Source organism: Sminthopsis crassicaudata, chromosome 1 (genome assembly GCF_048593235.1).
Source record: "Sminthopsis crassicaudata isolate SCR6 chromosome 1, ASM4859323v1, whole genome shotgun sequence".
Lineage (NCBI taxonomy): Eukaryota > Metazoa > Chordata > Mammalia > Dasyuromorphia > Dasyuridae > Sminthopsis > Sminthopsis crassicaudata.
Genome location: NC_133617.1, coordinates 416,011,489 through 416,030,213, shown reverse-complemented (window position 1 = coordinate 416,030,213; position 18,725 = coordinate 416,011,489). Strand labels below are relative to the sequence as shown.

The following is an 18,725-nucleotide window of genomic DNA, read 5'->3' as shown; positions in this document are numbered from 1 at the left end:
TCCCAAAGTCAGTGTTATTAAAATGAAGCCTTCATCTCTCTATATTCTCACACTTTCTCAACAGAGATATATAGACATTTGTTAAGGAAACAATCCCATATGATAATTTCATTTTTAAATAATGTCAATTGAATACATTCTCAAGAATAGTATTAAATCTCTCAGCTAATTATAATTAATTTGGCACACTGGTACAAATGTATTTAGGCTTGATTTTCCCAACTTCTATCAGACTCTGTTCCCCTGTAAACTCAAAAAATCATTAGGAAACTTTCCTTCTTCCTCTCAGCTTTTATAGAGTATATCATTAAATCAGAAAATAATTCTGGGTAAAGATTAATTAGAGAAGGTAATAGCTGACAGCCAGGGAAAGCTGAAAACCAGAGACAAGACTGGGAAAATCATTTCTGTTTGAATTATTCTAAGAAAAAGAACAACTAAAGAGAGCCAAGTGAAGTAGGAAACCAAGGAGAGCAAATTGCCCTGTAGTGACTCCCACTGGCATTCTCATGCATTTTGGGCAGATCCAGTTTTTTTCTGCCATGATGAGCCGCTGCTTATCACTGGAATTCGTGTACCATTCTTTTTCTAGAACACCTTCCAAGAGGATGGAAGTTTGCCTATGGTGTTGATGGTGGAGGACTTTTTTTGCATAGAGTATAAAAAGTAGTGATTAAGTTCTCATGTTCTTTCACTGGGGCCATGGCTAACCCAATCCACAAAGTACTAGGGATGTCCTTATTGGATTCTACAATGTAGAATCCCTTTTTCATGAATTCTTCCCTCTTACTGAATGTCTGTAGAGCACTAAGGTCAGGTGGGTTCTGGTTAACAAAGTAGGGATCACTGGAATTAGATTCAGAATGAGGTTAATAATTTCCAATAAGAGCCCCGAGGCTCACCCAGTAGATCAGATCTTCTTGCAAGATCCTGATTTGACCCTTGATCTGCAAGCCCTCTGGCAATATTTACCTAATCACTTGGAAAATATAAATTTTAATAGCCTCCAATTCTCCACAGACCACTGTGTATATGAAATCCCAGGCAAAATAAGTTTAGCTGGAATTAATGGCTAATGTTAATATTGTATGAAACCCTGACAAAGGTAACAATGAAAGTCAGTCATTCCGATGATATGATAGAGAAGACCAAATTCAATAAATATTTATTAGCTAAATTTAAAAAGTACATGGAGCAAGCAAAACATAATCCTAGAGATGTAAGAAGGCTTTAGATTTTGGGGAGCCTTGAAAATTGGGTATATGAATGTGAATTCAGTAGGAAATAGGGAGTCACTAATGATTTTGGGGTGAGAGGCATAATATTATGTATAAAGAAGATGACTTTAGCAATGAAATGGAGTGATGGTTTGAAGCAGGAAGTCGTAATTATAGAAGCACAAATATCTAAGTTTATTTGAGTGTAGTTGCCATGTTCTATTCAGCCACTGTACTGTGTAGCATTATTTCAGAAAACTGCTATGATGATCCAATGATGGTGTATTTGGAGGGAATAGCAAGTTGTACATGGTAGATTTGCAGTTTCATGTGCAATTGGATTTTTTATTATACTATTATATGGAAATGCCTGTTTTGTGGTATGAATTGAAAATAAATTTTTTTTTAAATTTCCTACCACATAGCAGGTAGATCCTTAGCAAATGTTTGTTTCTTCTCTTTGTGTAGGACAGGTAGCCAAAAGGTAAAAATTTATCTGAAAAGATAGTAAAAAGTACAGTTCAGAAGTGCGAGATATATTGAGGGCCTCAGATGAAATAGGAGGGGAAGAAATGTAACAGCAAGCTCTAATAGAGGAACAAGCCAGTGGTCTTTACTGCTGTTAATGATATTACTTTCAGAAAGGCTGGAAACAATGGACTCTCCCTCCTCAAAAGATCATTAAAAATAAATGAATATAGGATACTAACCTAGTTGAAACTCACTTAATAAATGAAGACAATTTTATCTGAGGCATGAGGGAGAAAGCTATTTAATGAGCATTTGCAAGGACATGAAGCTTTCCATTTCCATTTCTAATACAAGTATGGGAACCCATAAAAATGGTTGATAGGTATTTATACCAATTCTAAAGACACAAGGAAATAAGCATTACTGGAAAAAGAACAGAATTAAGTTCCTTCTTCCTGGGTCCGGTGAGGTAAATGTGACACAAGGCCTTGCAGACTCCTCAGTTTTAAACCAAACACACCAAGAAAAAACAAAAAAAAAAAAACAAAAAAAAAAAAAACAAAAAAAAAACCCTACATATAGTTTTTCTATTACCAACTAGAATAAAAGAATAATTCCATTGTGTTCATCAAGCATTTATTAAGCACCAGCTGTGTGTTAGGTACTGTGCCAGATAATAGAGAAAGAAAGGAAAAAAATGAAACTGTCCCTTACTCCAAGAAACTTATATTCTACTGGGGAAATTAAATAAGATATATTGCCTATTATTCTTAGGCACATAGAGAACAGGGCTGAAGGAGTGAGCAGAAGGTCCATGTACCCACGTGAACATTTCCCTCCTATTTCTGTTTTAATCTGGCCATAGGAATTTACTTTTTTTAAGGTATATATAGCCTACTTCTTGGCATCCCTTGAAGGTTAGAATCAGAATCATGCCCTTCTGTATTCCAAGTTCTCTGACAGTTCTAAGGGTGATTATGGGCTCATACTTTTTTTTAAAGAAACAGGTTGATTGTGAAAGAAGGAGGCCTAGTCCTATAAAAAGCTACTTCCTCAGTTCCCTCCTATAATTCACTGATAACCTCTTGCTATTCTTGCTGAAGTTAATACAAGATGTCACCCCCTCAAAGAGATGTTCATTAAAAAGTGCCATATTTCCAAGGCAAATAGGCAGGTGGACTCTGAACACATGGATGGGAAGGAAAAGAGGAAATGGGCAAAAAAAGGCAGTGGACTGCCAAAGTGTATTACATGTGCCAGGATTCTAACTTGGAAGGGCATAAAAATAATTATGGAATGTGGGGAACTCAGTGATCGGTTGTGGATACTCCAATTATTAGTTGTTGTTTTGTTTCTTGCTGCTATTTGGAGGCAAAGAAGAATGGAGTGTGACCCTGCTGAATTTGATAGAAAATTCCCATCTATAGGACATTAGGATTTCGAGCTAGAAAGAATCTAAGATCACTTAGTCTATCTTTCTCATTTTATGGATGAAATTAAATGACCTGCCCAAGATCATAGAGCTAATAAGTAGTCACTAAATTGGCTTTCGAACCCAGGTCTTTTGACTCCAAAAAAAAAGCATAGTGAGTTAACGAAATTGCAGCTGAGGTCAGGAGAAAGAGCAGATAGATGCAAAATAATTTCCTAACCCTATGAGAACAGGGAACAAACCACATTCTGGAAGTATAGAATGATATTTCATGATAGCTTGAATTATTTTTCATTAGTCATTCTTTTTTATGCTGTCTGTAATAGGCCCCTCTCCCATATATGTAAAGAGCAAATGTCACCAGGCTTCATATTCCAAGTATTTTTTAAGACTTCAAAATATTAACAGTCAAGGCTTGTATGACCTAGTTATAGCCAGTCCTCATATCTGTGGGGAAAAGGCTTTGTGTATCTTTCGGTTTCATTTAGAAGAAGATAGTGAGTAGGAAGATGCAGATTTCACTGGAAAGGGGCTTTATCTAAGCAAGCTGGGAGGATCTTACTTTTCTAGAGCATCCTGACTTCCCAGCCAAGTGGCTGTCTCATGGGTCCTATCATGTTGGTGGTATTTTCTTTCTATAATGACTGCAAAATTGACTTTCTTGGTGAACAAAACCAAATAGGAGGCAAAGTCATATACTTGGAACTAGGTGAAGGCATAAGAAAAATCTGAGTGGCAATCCAGCTTTAGATACCTCGCTATATAGCCCTGAACAAGTCATTTGATCTCTGAGCCTCAATTTACTCATTTATAAGAGGGAGATAATAATGAATGATGTAAAATAAAACAAGTAGAACCAGGATAACATTGTACACATTAACAGGAGTATTAAAAAGATGATCAATTTTTAAAAAAAAACATAAAAACTTGGCTACTCTGATCCAAGAAAATTCCATAGATTCCATGATGAAAACTGCTATCTACCTTCAGAGAGAGCATTATCAACTCTGAGTGTAGATTGATGTGTGTTTTGTAAACTTTTTTTTCTTGCCTTTTTTTGGGGGGGGTATCTTTATTTTTTGTTTTTGTGAGCGTTTGAGTTCCCAGTTTTCTCTCCCTTATTCCTTTGTCTCCTTCCTCCCCAAGACAGCAAGCAATCTGATGTAGGTTACACATGTACAATTATTTTAAACATATTTCCATATCTGTTATATTGTGACCAAAAAAGGGAAAATCCATGAGAAAGAAAAGGCAAACCCAAAAATAGTATGTTTCAATCCACATCCATAGTTCTCCCTCTGGATGAGATGGCATTTTCCATCTCAAGTCTATTGCAATTATCTTAGATTACCACATTGATGAGAAGAACTAAGTCTATCCTAATTGATCATCACATAATCTTGCTGTTACTATATACGATGTTTTCCTGGTTCTGCTCACTTTACTCAGCATGAGTGTGTATCTTTGGGATACAGGCCCAGGAGAGACGTTGCTGGATCAGACAGTGTGCATAATTGTATAGCCCTTTGAACATAGTTCCAAATTGTTCTCCAGAATGACTACCTGACTTCTTAAAGCTGTAAACTTGAAAGGCCAGAGATGACTCCGGGAAACTTTTTGTTAGAAAGTGGTCCCTACAACATCAGACTTTTCTGAACTCAGCCTGCTCATCGTTACCTATAGAACATTAATGTTCCATTACACTCACATGCCATAACTTATTTAGCCATTCCCCAAAAGATGGACATCCACTCAATTTCCAATTCCCTGCTGCTGATCATTTATTGTAGCACAAGAGTTCTCTATCACAGTCATGTGCCACAGTTTTTCTCCTCTCAGTGTCCAATTCTTTGCCACCACAAAAAAGAGCTGCATTTTTGTACAGATAGCTCCTTTGGTCTCCTTGGGGTACAGAGCTAGGTCAAAGGGCAAATGGTTTTATAGCTTTGGGGGCATGGTTCCAAGTTGCTCTCCAGAATTTGGGCCAGTGGGAATGGTTAGAAAAGTCCACAAACCTACCAAAAATGTATTAAGGCACCCTCTGTCTCCTTGACTGTGTTTGGGGGCCATTTGGGGGACAATGGAGAGGTGTTCCCAACAGAGACATCGTCATCTCACCAGCCCTACTCATATTGTTGCTGCCTTTTTTCAAACATTTGGTGACATTCTGTCCTGTGCATTTGGCCATGAGATTTAACTCTTCATGCAATACAGCTGTTCCAGGCTCTCTCTTTGTTCTCCTTCTCTGGCTGCAACATATCCCGATGACCACTAGGGGGACCCCGCTATAATAATCCACAGCCAGCTGTCCTACATGTTTACTTAAGACTAGTGATATACTTCCTTGCAAATGCAGAGAATAGGCTTAATTAAGTAAAATGTTTTCCATTCCCAGCAGCCAATCACTAAAAGTAAATAGTCCTGCAAAATTCAAAAGAACTACAACCTTAGCAACCCTCGGTAGCTTTGTGAAAAGGTCATTATGGGTGCAATTTAAGAATAAAAGTGCTGATTAAAAATCAGAGTAAAACAACTGATTTTATCGAGGTTTCCAGAAGCTCACTTCTACTTCTCTCCTTCCCTAATCCATCCTCGGACATTTAGAAGAAGAATGTCCACTGGAGTTAGGATCTTTGTGTTCTGATTATCCTATTTGCCAAATCCCTCTGGAGAAATCATTGAGAACCCATAACTATGTTGACCCAACAACAAGAACAGGGATAACAATAAATCCTATGTAACTCCCTATGGATGCTGTGAGGGTGAGACGTTTGGATAACTCCCAGAGTTTCTTAGACAAATGGTAAAACATGGTTCACTTTGACTTAAATGCCAGGTCTGCTTCTGAATGGAAGAAATGATTCTCCATATGAGGCTGATTATTTTCTCTTGGGCTCCATCACGCCATTCCTTCCTGGCAGGACTGGCCCTCGGGAAGAAAAGAACAGCTATTCTCACTTGCTAAGCTAATTTCATCTTATCCCCCACACCCTCATTCTGGTAGCAATCCTGAGGGCCTCTAGAAACCATACCACTCTTCCAATCCAAGTGCTACGGCTTGTTGCCTCTGCTCTTTGCTAGATAACTGACTTATTAATCTAAACAACATACCTACTCTGTGCTAAGCATTGTCATAGATGCTAGGGATACAGGTGCGACTATAAGGGGATCCTTACCCTCAAGGAAATTACAACCTACTAATAGACTAATTCATTATATCTTAATGGTACTAATAATTGTTTTAAGACTCCTATGGATAGCTATATTAAGATGCATTTTTGTGTATATTTTCTCCAGCTAAAACCTTGTAGTTTATGGATTCATGGAGGATTAAAACTTGAAGGAGTATCTTATAGTAGAAGAAATATTTGGAGGCAGGGAGATCTACCTGACTACCTGACTTTTGTTGTTTTGGGGTTTTTTTCTGAATTTTTAAAAATAGCATTTTATTTTTCCCAAATATATGTAGATAATTTTTAACATTCATCTGTGCAAAAACCTTGTGTTCCAAATTTTTCTCTCTCTCCTTCCTTCCCCCTTCCCAAAGCAGCAAATAGTCTAGTATAGATTAAACATGTGCAATCTTCTAAACATATTTCCACTTGTCATGCTGCACAAGAAAAACCCAATCAAAAGGGAAAAAAAGAAAAAACAAGCAAACAAACAACAAAAGGTGAAAATACTATGCTTTAATCCACATTCAGTCTAAATGCAGATGGCACTTTTCATCCCAAGTGTATTGGAATTGCCTTGAATCACCTCATTTTTGAAAAGAGCCAAGTCTATCATAGTTGATTATCACTAAATTTTCTTGTTACTGAGGACAAGTTTCTCCTGGTTTGGCTCACTTCGCTCAGCATCAGTTCGTGTAAGTCATTCCAGGCTTTTCTGAAATCAGCCTGCTCATCATTTCTTATAAAAGAATAATATTCCATAACATTCATATGCTATAACTTATTCAGCCCTTCCCCAACTGATGGGCTCCACAAACGTTTTTACACATGTGGGTCATTTTTCCTCTTTTATGTTCTCTTTGGGATATAGGCCCAGTAGAAACACTGCTGGATCAAAGGGTATGCACAGTTTTAGCCCTTTGGGCATAGTTCCAACTGTCTCTCCAGAATGACTTCTTAAAGCTGTAAACTTGAAATGCCAGAGATGACTCTCCCAGAAACTTTTCATTAGAAAGAGGTCACAAAAAAAGTAAAAGCTACAACATCAGACAAATGAACCCATGCTATGGCTAAGCAGTTTACAGGATGATTGGATTTGGTAACTAGAAGGTATCTCGAATGAGTGGTCTAAAAATCTTTTTTTGACTATTACTTCTATCAGTAATGTTTCTGATAAATAAGCTGTTGAATAAAGAGCCAGGAGAGGAGTATATATTGTAATCAGGGTTAGATTATAATCAGTCCTGAAAGCTCAGGAAATTTGGAAATTTGTGAAGATGCATAAGGGTGGTGGATTTGGGAACAATTGAGATGAACAAGTGAAAGATAGACTTGGTTATTATGAAGGCAAAGCTTATGAATGGCTATCATGGGGGAAATGAGATGAAATCCATATTCTCAATCTCTGATTGGCTAATCACAGTTCTTGGACTGAGCTATAGTCTCCTTGGAGTGCCATTGTGACCCACATTTGTAGACCATTGACCTAAAGATTATTTAGGTCATGATCTTTTCTTATATATGAGGTAACTAGATTAGAGACTACAGGGGTTACAAGGCTTGTATAAAGTCACCAAAGATATTCAGAACAAGAATTTGAGCCTCAGTTTTCTGATCCTAAAGCTAGTGTTACTTCCACACTTTTTTTTAAAATAAGAATTATTCTTTCAAGAACACACAAAAGGTCATGACTCCTTTTTTATTTTGATATTGTGTTTTGATATTTATTTTGATAGTGAAGTGAGTTTTTCATTCTACATGTACATTTATAGAAAAAAGCAATAGTAGATCACCATAGACTTTCTTACTTTCCTCTTGTAAACCTGCATGATGATATGGCTATGGCTGAATCTATGTGTTTTCCTTTCTTTCAGCTCTCAAAGAGAAGGTCCCTTTTTCTCCCTCTCTCCCCTTTCTCCTCTCTCTGTCTCTCCTCATGCTCCCCACCCCCTGTCTGTCCCTCTTTCTCCCTCTCTTTTTTTTTTCTTTCCCTATCCCTCCCTTGGTCTGTCTGTCTGTCTCTCTCTCCATTTTACCCTTGTGTTTGTTCCTCTTTCTCCCCCTCTTTCTTTCTCAACCTGCCTCCCTCTGTTTCTTTCTTTTCCTCTATCCCCTCCTTCTCCCTCTCATCTCCACCCCCGCAGTGAAATCGCCTGCTTTTGAAGCCAATTGGACAAAATGTAAAGAGTGAGAGAACATAGTCTTTAGTGCTGAACAGGAGGGGGAGGGAGATGGGAGACATAAGAAACAAAAGCGTTTCCAGGAAAAGTAGACCAAATGAATACTTGAAATAATTTTTTTATTCCTGCCTTCCATATGCGTGCTGTTTGAAAATATCAACAAAGTGGTTCTCAGAAACAGAAAAGGGGGAAGGGAGCTTATAATAAATGGAAAACAACCATCCCCATTCCATCAACTTGAATGCTGGGTTAAAAATCTAGTTAATGAGTTAAGAGGGGGGAGGGGTGGAAGGGACATATGGTTCCCTACTTGTTTTACTGATTCTTTGACCTAGACCTGAATGTTCCAGGATCCTGCAAGACAAAGGGACAAGGATCAATCATATTCTTTCTCTGCAGTGTGATACAATAGAAGAGACATTGACTTTGGAGTTATGGCCATAGCTTCAAATGTCCACCCTCTAATGCTTATTTCTTTTGTGACCATTTAGCATCTCTGGACCTTAATTTCTTCACCTTTAAGAGATGAAGGGGATTGTCCTTGATGGCCCCTTCCTGCTCAAAGTCTCTAATCCCTACAATTTCTCCTTTTTATTCTTAATGATTATCTCATGCATCCCATTATCTTTAGAGTAGAGTAGACCTTTGTAATCTGTTATAAAAGAGACTCTCTAAAAAGGAGAAAATAAGGAAGACGAGTGCTCCATTTGTTAATTTTATTTCAAAACAATAGGTAAAGAGGCAATGAGAATGTTGCAGCTCATCTAAACTCCTTCATTCAGGGAGTATCATTTCCTAAACTCTGAACTTCTTATGAAGAATTCTAAGCAGAGATTAGAGAAGACACATACCTGTTGATTTGTCCAAAGTCATACAGAAAAGCAGTGAAATTCTGCCAGGCCAGAGTGAAGCAAAGGTCTGATCACACTCCCCCAGATAAGGGTGTAAAATGATTGATTATTGGGCAGAAAGCAACAGCTTCCATCTCTACTTTCATTTTTGCCATTTCTTTCCATCTGCCAAGCTTGGCAGCTTTGTCTCTGACTAAAGAGGAGGTGGGAATCATCAAGGAAAATTGCTAACCCTTATGCTGCTTTTGTTTTCTCCAAAAAATAAGGAATTACAGGGCCTTGGCTAGTAAGTGGAAGATCCAAAACAGCTAGAATATTTCTATAGATTTCCCTCTGCAAAGAGCACCTTTAATCCTAGACATCTGAGAAAGAGATATAAGGTACAAGTACCAAGATCAATAAGAAATGAGAGGTCACAGTGATTAGAGGACTGAGTTTGAAATCAAGAAAGATTCATCTTCCTGAATTCAAATCTGGCCTCAGATACTTACTAGCTGTATGATCGTTAGCAAGGTACTTTACCCTGTTTGTCTCAGTTTCCTCATCTGTAAAATGAGCTGGAGAAGGAAAATGGCAAAAAGTTATATAATTTGCTCTTATCACACTACTAAAAAGTGACAGAACTATAATTCAAATCCAGCTCCTCCGATGCCAAAAACAGTGTCCTTTCTGGTGTGCAATGTTGCTTTACTAGTCAGGCCCCAGAACTTCTAGGTGTGAATGTTTCCCAGCCATGACCATGGCATTTGCTCATCTATGTCCTGTTTACTTTATAGGTTCGCTCTGAAACCATTGCCACCTATGCCCTTTGTGGTTTTGCCAATTTTGGTTCTCTGGGAGTAGTGATTGGAAGTCTCAGTAAGTAATAATGCTCTCTCTTTGAAACTCTGTGTGATTACATTCTCTCTAATACCAGGAAAAAAGATCAGCACTGCATAGAGGAATAATACAGCAAAGAATGTATATGCCCCCCAAAAAAACCCCAAATATATCATATATATGTGTGTGTATAGTTTTTAATATTTAGCTATATGTCTATATCTCTATATCTGAACCATCATCTGTCTAATCTAATCTGTCTGCCTATCTAACCTATTATTTATCTAATCTTTCTGTCTGTATCTGATGAATCATCTATCTGTCTGAATGTCTATCTAGTTATCATCTATCTCTTTCTATCAATCTATTTAATCTATCAATCATCTATCTGTATCCATCATCTATCTAATCTGTCCAGCTAACATCTATTTCTATCTATCAATCATCTATGTCTGTGTCTATCTAATCTGTCAGTCAATATCTATCAGTCTGTATCACCTATTTATCATCTATTTATCTCTCTTTAATCTGAATCAGCCACTACAGAATTTCTGTGCTGATATTCAAGCCAATTTCCTACCAAGTAGGTAACACCCCCCACCCATCCATCCTGCCATATATACCTCTATTTCTCATAAATCATAGGAAATCTGTTGTATTTAACTCTGGCTGCTTTTGAGAGTAAAAGCCTTAGCCCTTCCTAGTGGGTCAAACTCAGAGCCATAACTAGCAATTCTGGATCCCAGGAAAAACACAACAAAATGTGCCTACAGTCAAACAACATACAAGGTACCCTCAAATAAACATTTTTAAACAAATTCGGCTAGATTTCCAGGTTGGGATAAAGATCCTACAAGTGGGGGGGGGGGGGCAGGGTCAAGACTAGAAGCTCATTTCATGGGAAGAGCCATGCGTATCTGATAGTTTTCTCTTAAAAGTAAATTACTATTGCTAATTAGGTGCTACTCTCCCTGGGAAGAATAAGTGACTTCTAAATTTCAGAGCCCTAAAAGAAAGCTCTAGTGGCTCCCTGCTAGTTACAAACCCCATCTCCCCCCTAAAAACTGAACCCTGGGCTCCTCTGTTCAGCAGTTGCTGCATTGAACAGCTCCTTGTGTTCAGAGCTCCTTCTGAAGAGGGAGGCTTTATCTGAACCCACTAACAGCTCCATCCTTCTTCCCCTTTGCCCAGCATCTATGGCTCCCTCCAGGAAGCGGGACATCGCCGGAGGGGCTTTACGGGCTCTGATTGCTGGTACCGTGGCCAGCTTCATGACAGCCTGTATTGCTGGTAGGTACTCTGCCCTGCCTATCTTTTCATGCCCACAAGATGGTAGTGTTTCAGTTCATGCTTCCTACCTAAGCCTAAAGATGGATTTATTTAAATTTTTTAAAAAGAGAGAGTAGGGGGGAGTTGAGAAATGGTCCCATTATTGTACTGAGAGTGGGTAGAAATTGAAAAGCTGAATGGGGCGGGGATAAGGAGGTGGGGAGTAGGAGGAAGAAAGGAGAAGCTTGCAAACATAAAGATTTTAGTTCTTTAATTAAATGAATGTCATTTTAATGTCTAATTTCTAGGTATACTCTCCCACTCTCCCATGGAGATAGATTGTTTTAGTCTTTTAGAAAAAGCCTTCAACTCAACTTCACCTAGCAACACAACTGAGCTAGTTACCTGTTGCCAAAACCTATTTACCAGGTATTGTACCCTTGATTACAACTTCTTTATATTCCATTATTAAGAGGCTTGTGGTAGAAGCTGACCTGGGGATATCTTGTTATGGCAATTTTGAGAGGAAATTCAAGGAGGTAGTACACAAAGAAAGGAAAAGTTTTGCAAATATGGCCTATTGAAAACCTGAGGCTCAGCATTTGTATAGTCTTGTTAACCTCAGCCTTTCATTTGGCTTCCTTTAGGTAATGAACAGACCTCCCCATCCCCACATCTTTCCCATCCTGTGACCCTTTCTGAGATCAAGATGTTCCCTAGTTACTGAGGTCAAGATCTGATGTTCTTTTCAACCTATAATATATCAGTTAAAATCACTGAACTGTAATAATATCCTGTCCCAACCATAAAATGTCCCTTTTCTTTTCCCAGGCCAACCTGTCTGTGAGGCATTAGTGGGTAGAGCACTGGCCTTAAGACTCAGAAAACCAGTCAAAATTCCACCTCAGACACCGGCAACCCTGTGCTGGTTAACTTTTCTATGCCTTAGTTCCCTCCTCTCATCTGTAAAAAGGAAAGGGTTAGTCAGACTTAATGGATGTTCATATGTCCTGCATATTTAAATCTGCTCCTTAGATCCTTCATCCAATAGTGATATAGAGATAAAAGCCCTCCCTTTGGGAAAGGCTTGATTCCAAAGGCCTAACATTTTTTTTTCCCTGAGGCTGGGGTTAAGTGACTTGCCCAGGGTCACACAGCTAGGAAGTGTTAAGTGTCTGAGACCAGATTTGAACTCGGGTCCTCCTAAATTCAAGGCTGGTGTTCTATCCACTGCGCCACCTAGCTGCCCCCCTAACATTCTTTAGAAATAAGTTATTCCTTCCACATTGCAACTTTCCTCATAAGGTTTCAACATATTGCAGATCAGCATAGTATTTTCACTTTTTGTTTGTTTTCTTGTGCTTTCCTGCACAATATGATAAATGTGGAAACATGTTTAAAAGGATTGTATATCTATAATCTATATTAGATTGCTTGCTGTCTTGGAGGGAGAAGGAAAAGAAGAGAGAATGAAAAATTTAGAACACAAAATCTTACAAAAATGAATTTTTAAAACTATTTTAACATGTATTTGGAAAAATTAAACACTATTGGGGGAAAAAAGAAATTAAGTGGAAATGTTGGGGAGTGTTTACCAAAGTCTCTGATGACACATATATAGCTAATGACAGGTTTATAGTATAATTTATTTATATATTATTGTATTATATCAACATATTTTATCTTTTAATACCATAATAACTCAGATTTTTTTCTCTGGTACAAAAGAAGGGCCAAAAAATTTTATGTGAATTTTCCAGATCTCAGGGAGGACGGGCCACATCCCTAATCCTTACAATTTAGAAGGGATAACTGTATAAACAAAGTCACTTATCCATGGTTATATGGTTGCCCCTTTCTGGGCCAATTTCTGGGACAATTCTAATAGGTCTAACCATGATCCTAATTTTTTTTTTTGGGGGGGGGAGGAAGATACTGTCTTTGTGCTTTATTGGAATATTAGAAAAACCATTTAATTCTTTTTCTCTCTTTGGCCTGGGGTTTCCTTTATCTACCAGCACAATCGCCAACAACGCCAGTGATATTTTACCAGGAAGCTTATCTAACTTGAATGGCTGCTGTCTGATGCTGAATCCAACTACATTTAACTGTGATTGGGTCACTACGTCATTCTAAGCTTGGCTTCTTCCCCAGATGGTCTTTGGCACAGGCTTCAATCATTTTGAAAGGAACAATGAAAGGAAAATGAATCTATATTATCACACTTTTTATTGGGGGAAGAAGAAGTTGTGGGAGAATATATAGATTAGTTTTTCCATCATAGAATCAGCATGGACTAGAAGAGAAAGAGAAGAAGAGTATAATCCATCAAAAACGATTCATCTCCTCTGTCCCCCATCCTTCTCGGACAAGGACACCAGGCTGTTCTGATATCCTGATGGGATCTTCTCTTTATTCTCTTCATTCTCATTTGGATTTGGTATTCCAGAACATTTCACCAAAACACAGGGATTAGTGAATTACTAAATTCAACAACAAAAAGAGCTCTGCTCACCTGCCACTCCTTTGGCAACATGAACTGGAAGTCCAAAGAGAGCCACTAGAACAAGTCTCAGTTAAAGACCATCCTGAATTCATTGATTTGAAACACAATATTTTCATCAGACTTTCAGAAATCCCCAATGGAGCTGTCCGTGTAAAAGCCTGACAACTGCTCAGCTATTTCAGAGAGAAGCAGTGTCGTCTCCTCCCCAAGAAAATGGGAAAAGATACCTAGACAGAAGAGGAAAATGTCCATTCCGCTCTCTGGTTCTTAAAAGGCACAATTTGAAAAACAAAAATCAAGAAAAAGGTTTGCCACTAGGTTACCATGATGAAGTGCACATTCACTATTCTTATCTATGATTTTGAGAGAAATGCTCTCTCCAGCTACGAAATCCGGAAAAGTGGTTGGGTCTCTGTGTTAGAGAGGAAGACTCCCAGTTCCAATCTACCTCACAGAATTGTGGGAGGGTGGAGAGAGAGTGATGACTAAAGGGTAGAATTCCTGAGTTCTTGTAAAAAAGGACACAATTAACTTGCAGGCTCAGCATTTGGTATATTTATTAAAAGTGTCATTCATGTTACTCAGTAATAGAAATTCAAGGAGAAAAAACCAGGAACATCATCAGTCTGGGATGCTCTCAGCCCAGCACGGTATGGTGAAACAATAACAATCAATCAAGTTCCATATGCATCATGTCTTCTGTATCTTGAGGCCAGATAAGTTTGGCTTCCAAGAGTTTGTGGAGACTTTATAGGATTGAGAGATTTAGAATATAGTTTCTTTCTTTTTAACTTCTCAAATGTTTATGAAATTGAACAACTGTACATTTATGTATCATGAAAATAAATATTAAATATTAATATAATTTTTGCTAGTGTTTCCATAATGCATTTTGTTTTAGGTAAGATCCTATTTTTAACTGTGTTTCTGAGAAATTAAAAAATAATGAAGGGGATGAGTTGAATGGGAGAGGCAAGCATGTTGACATCCAACACACAACCAACAAGTACAACAAAAGTCCTTTCTGTAATGTACATGAAAGTAGATCCTCCTATTTATAGTTATTTGTGACAGTCTTACACCAAAAGTTGGCCAAACTATGTCTGTGCTCAGAAAGTTCCACCCCAATTCTAGTCATTTCCAATTGCCAAAGTTATAATTAAGACAAGGTGACTGAGGCTTTGCCTTAAGGCCATCAATTTAGAAGATGCTCAAAGTAGTATGTAGAAATAAATGAGTTTAAAACCAAATTAGTAAGAACAGTTCATTAAAATTGAAAGTCACCAGATGGTGAAACTCCACTCCCATCTCCCTTTGCTTCTTTCTGTGTCTATCTCTCTCTGTCTCTGTCTCCATGTCTGTCTGTCTCTCTCTGTTTGTCTCTGTATCTCTCTGTCTCTGTCTTTCTGTGTCTCTCTCTGTCTCTGACTCTTTCCCTCTGTCTCTCTGTTTCTCTCTGATTGTCTCTCTCTCCTCTCCTCTCCTTTACCAACCCCCTCTCCCCCCCAAAAAAACTATATAAGAATGCACTTTAGGTGAGTGGCTTTCTTGTCCTACCCTGTTGTCTCTCTTGGTGGCAGGTATATTTTTGGGACATTATTGTGTCAGCAGGGACAATAAGCATCCTGAGGAAGTTTTACACCCCAAAAGGCTGATGTCTGAGGACTCCTAACTCCCTACCACAGGATGGAATCCAAGATACAAGGGCCTAGTGTTCTAATGTGTTAGATCTTAACTGAACCTGTCTTTAAAAGTCAACATCTGCTTGTTTGGGAAGTGTCTGGGCATAAGACTTGGTAGTTACACCTCTGGCAACTGCCAAGCACAGAGCTGATCTCTCCACTTTTATCCACTGGCCTTGTATTTTTTGCCACATTGCTTGCAGCTGCTTTTTGGGTTTTGAAGAACTTAAGGTGCTTTTTGAATTTCTGAGTCACCTAGGTTAAACAAAAAAAAATCCTAAAAATATCAGAATTCTCAAATAATTTTGCCCTTTTCAACAACAATTAATGATCATTTAAATGTCTAGAGTTCCAGTAAAATTTATTGGTATATGAACTTGTTGATTGAATCTAGCTTTTCCACTGGCTTAGATTTTTTAATGATAACAATTGACACTGGAAACTCCCAGGGAAGAAACATCTTCTATAGTATAGAATGATATCTGAATCTAGTCACAAAGTCACACACACAGTATGTGTCAGAGGCAGGGCTTTCGTTAGTTGAGGTTCCCAGCTTCAAAATGAGCTCTCCATCCACTCTGCCATTCTCAAGTGACATTTATATAGCATTTTAAATTTTGCAAAGAGTTCTTTATTCCTGATGGCATTTGAACTTTACAACAGCCCTATCTGATAGGTCCTACAAGTACAAATGAAAGAGAAAAAGGGAAGGAAATAAACATTTATTAAACACCTACTATATACTGGCCATTGTGCTAAATGCTTTACAAATATAATCTCATTTATTTACCTCATTCTTCAAATGAAGAAACAGATTCAATGATGATAATGCTATACTACCTCCCTGATAAGATAGGTTACAACAGAAAAAATTATGGTGATTGAAGTTCAGTGATACAGGAAATTCCTAGGTAAAAAAGGTATGAGGAAGCAGATGAGGTCACAGTGTTTTCTAATTATAGAGCATCTCAAAAATCAGAAAACCTTAAAAGAAAAGTATCATAAGAACAGAGTGTACTAGGAGGAACTGACTCACTTCCATACACACGTAAGATGAAAAAAATCTTCATTCAGATTTTAGGTAGACGGAAATACAGGCAAGAAGAAGAAACATTCCATATATTCAACAGAAGTAAACCATATGGTATGGAAGAAAAACTACTTGTTGTAATATTTAGCCTCATAAGAAAATTTAAAATTCCAAACAGGAAAGAGAATAGGAACACATAAATCTCCTGGAAGGTAAGATTTGTTTTTTGTCTTTGTATCCCCACTATTTAGCACTGGGTCTGTCAGACAGTAGGTACTCTAGTAAATGCTTATAGAATTGAATTTTTTTTTTGGAAAATATCATAAGCTTTTTTTTTTTCCTGAAGTAATTGGGGTTAAATGACTTGCCCAGGGTCACACAAGTGTCTGAGGCTACATTTGAACTCAGGTCCTCCTGACTTCAGGGCTGATGTTCTATCCATTACATCAACTAGCTGCCCTGGAAAATATCAAGCTTTTAATAAAAACTTTTTTTTTTTTTTTTTTTTTTTTTTTTTTTTTTATAAAGGATGTTCCAAAAGTCTTTAGTGCAGTTTTATAGCTTCAAACTTCTTTAAGATTTTTGAGATACCTATGAAAAAGCTGACACTTGCAAAGTGCTTTATACACATCATCATTTATTGTTGTTCTCCATTCTCCAAGAGGACCAATGACATCAGGAGGATGATGTTTGGCTTGTAAGTGACTTGCCACCTAGGGAGAAAGATCCTACAGGTTTACAAATGAGGAACCTGAGTTTCAGAAAAGGCAAGTGACTTATTCTTGGACATATTGCTTAGAATGCAAAGAATAAAGTTGAGCCCTAGCTGCCTAATTTTAAATCCAGCACTAATCCAGTCACTGAAATTACTGACCTCTCTCAAAAGAATGAAACGCATTTTGAGGGGTTAGTTTACTTAGGGTGAGGACAAATTTGCAGGGATTTTGATAGTTTTTCCAAGATAAGTCAAATTGTCAAACATTAAATGCCTACCCTGCTCAGATCGCCAAGAATTATGTTAAAAACTGGAGATTCAAAGAAAGGGGGGCTCCAGTTTAATTATAAAGCAATATGCATTAAGGAAGTCATCTCACAAAAAAGAAAATTACTTGTTGCTATAATTCTCTGTGACTATGGCTATGGTCATCTTATGTATATTGAGGTAACCAAATGAGAACCTTCTCTTTCCTCTTACAAATAGTAGATTAGTAAAGAATCAGAAAATCTTAGCATATAAAATCAGCACCTATCTTGGGGATATGTGCACATTAGATACACTGTAAGGATCTTCAAATAATAAAGTTGTGATAACCTTCCAATGTCTTCCAAAGACTTACCTTTCTTCCTTTTTTACTCTGCTTCTCTTACCGCCACAAGAGTAGTGTTCTAAAATCATCTAAAACATTTAAAACTAACCTTCCTAAGCAATCCATTTTAAGCTTTAAGAATCTTCAGCCCACTAATTTTTGTGTCTAATTATCATTCTCTCCAGCTATAACTTAAGCTTCTTTACTCTTAAACAGGTGTTCAATGGAGAAGAAATGTTAGGTCTTTAAGAACAATCTATTCTTTATCTGCAGTCACTAACTTTTCCTGTATCCAGGACAAGTTGATATCTGGTCAATGTTTTTATATTCAAAGTAAATAGTCAAATATTTACCTTAAAGGTCAGGCAAATCAATATTTCCTAAGTCCACTGCATGAAAAAAACTATAGGCTTAAAATTAATATTGAGCAACTGTTTTCTTATATATGACTTAATATGTTTACAAAGAAGGGTTTAAATCTAAGTCAGTAGTAAAAAGGTATGCATGACTTGACAAACCAGAAAACCAAGGTGAAATTGAATTGCTATTACTTAGCTCCAAATCCAGCACTTTTCCCACTTAGTCACCCCACCTACTGCCTAAGGATATATTTTAAACCAGCATTACTATTGTATTTCAATTTGCTTTTCTGACGCTAAGGGGAATCCTGCAAAACCAGCACAAAGCCCAATGAAAAAGGTCTTGGTCATTAAATAGTCCCAACTTACACGTGGAATTTCTTCCTTTTCACATTTTAAATATCACATCTGGGAGCTAGGAAGGCTTTT

General features: G+C 37.6%; 1 protein-coding gene across 1 annotated transcript in view; it reads left to right on the top strand.

Moving 5' to 3' along the window:
* SLC28A3 (solute carrier family 28 member 3) overlaps positions 1 to 14,775 on the top strand; it is a 138,264-nt gene extending 123,489 nt beyond the window's left edge. Inside the window, exons 15-18 of the mRNA XM_074280187.1 lie at positions 10,101 to 10,182; positions 11,335 to 11,433; positions 11,721 to 11,841; positions 13,431 to 14,775. Of these exons, the coding sequence (XP_074136288.1) occupies positions 10,101 to 10,182; positions 11,335 to 11,433; positions 11,721 to 11,841; positions 13,431 to 13,548 (420 nt within the window). The 3' untranslated portion in view covers positions 13,549 to 14,775. The remainder of the gene's footprint in view (positions 1 to 10,100; positions 10,183 to 11,334; positions 11,434 to 11,720; positions 11,842 to 13,430) is intronic.
* The last annotated feature ends 3,950 nt before the right edge of the window (positions 14,776 to 18,725 follow it).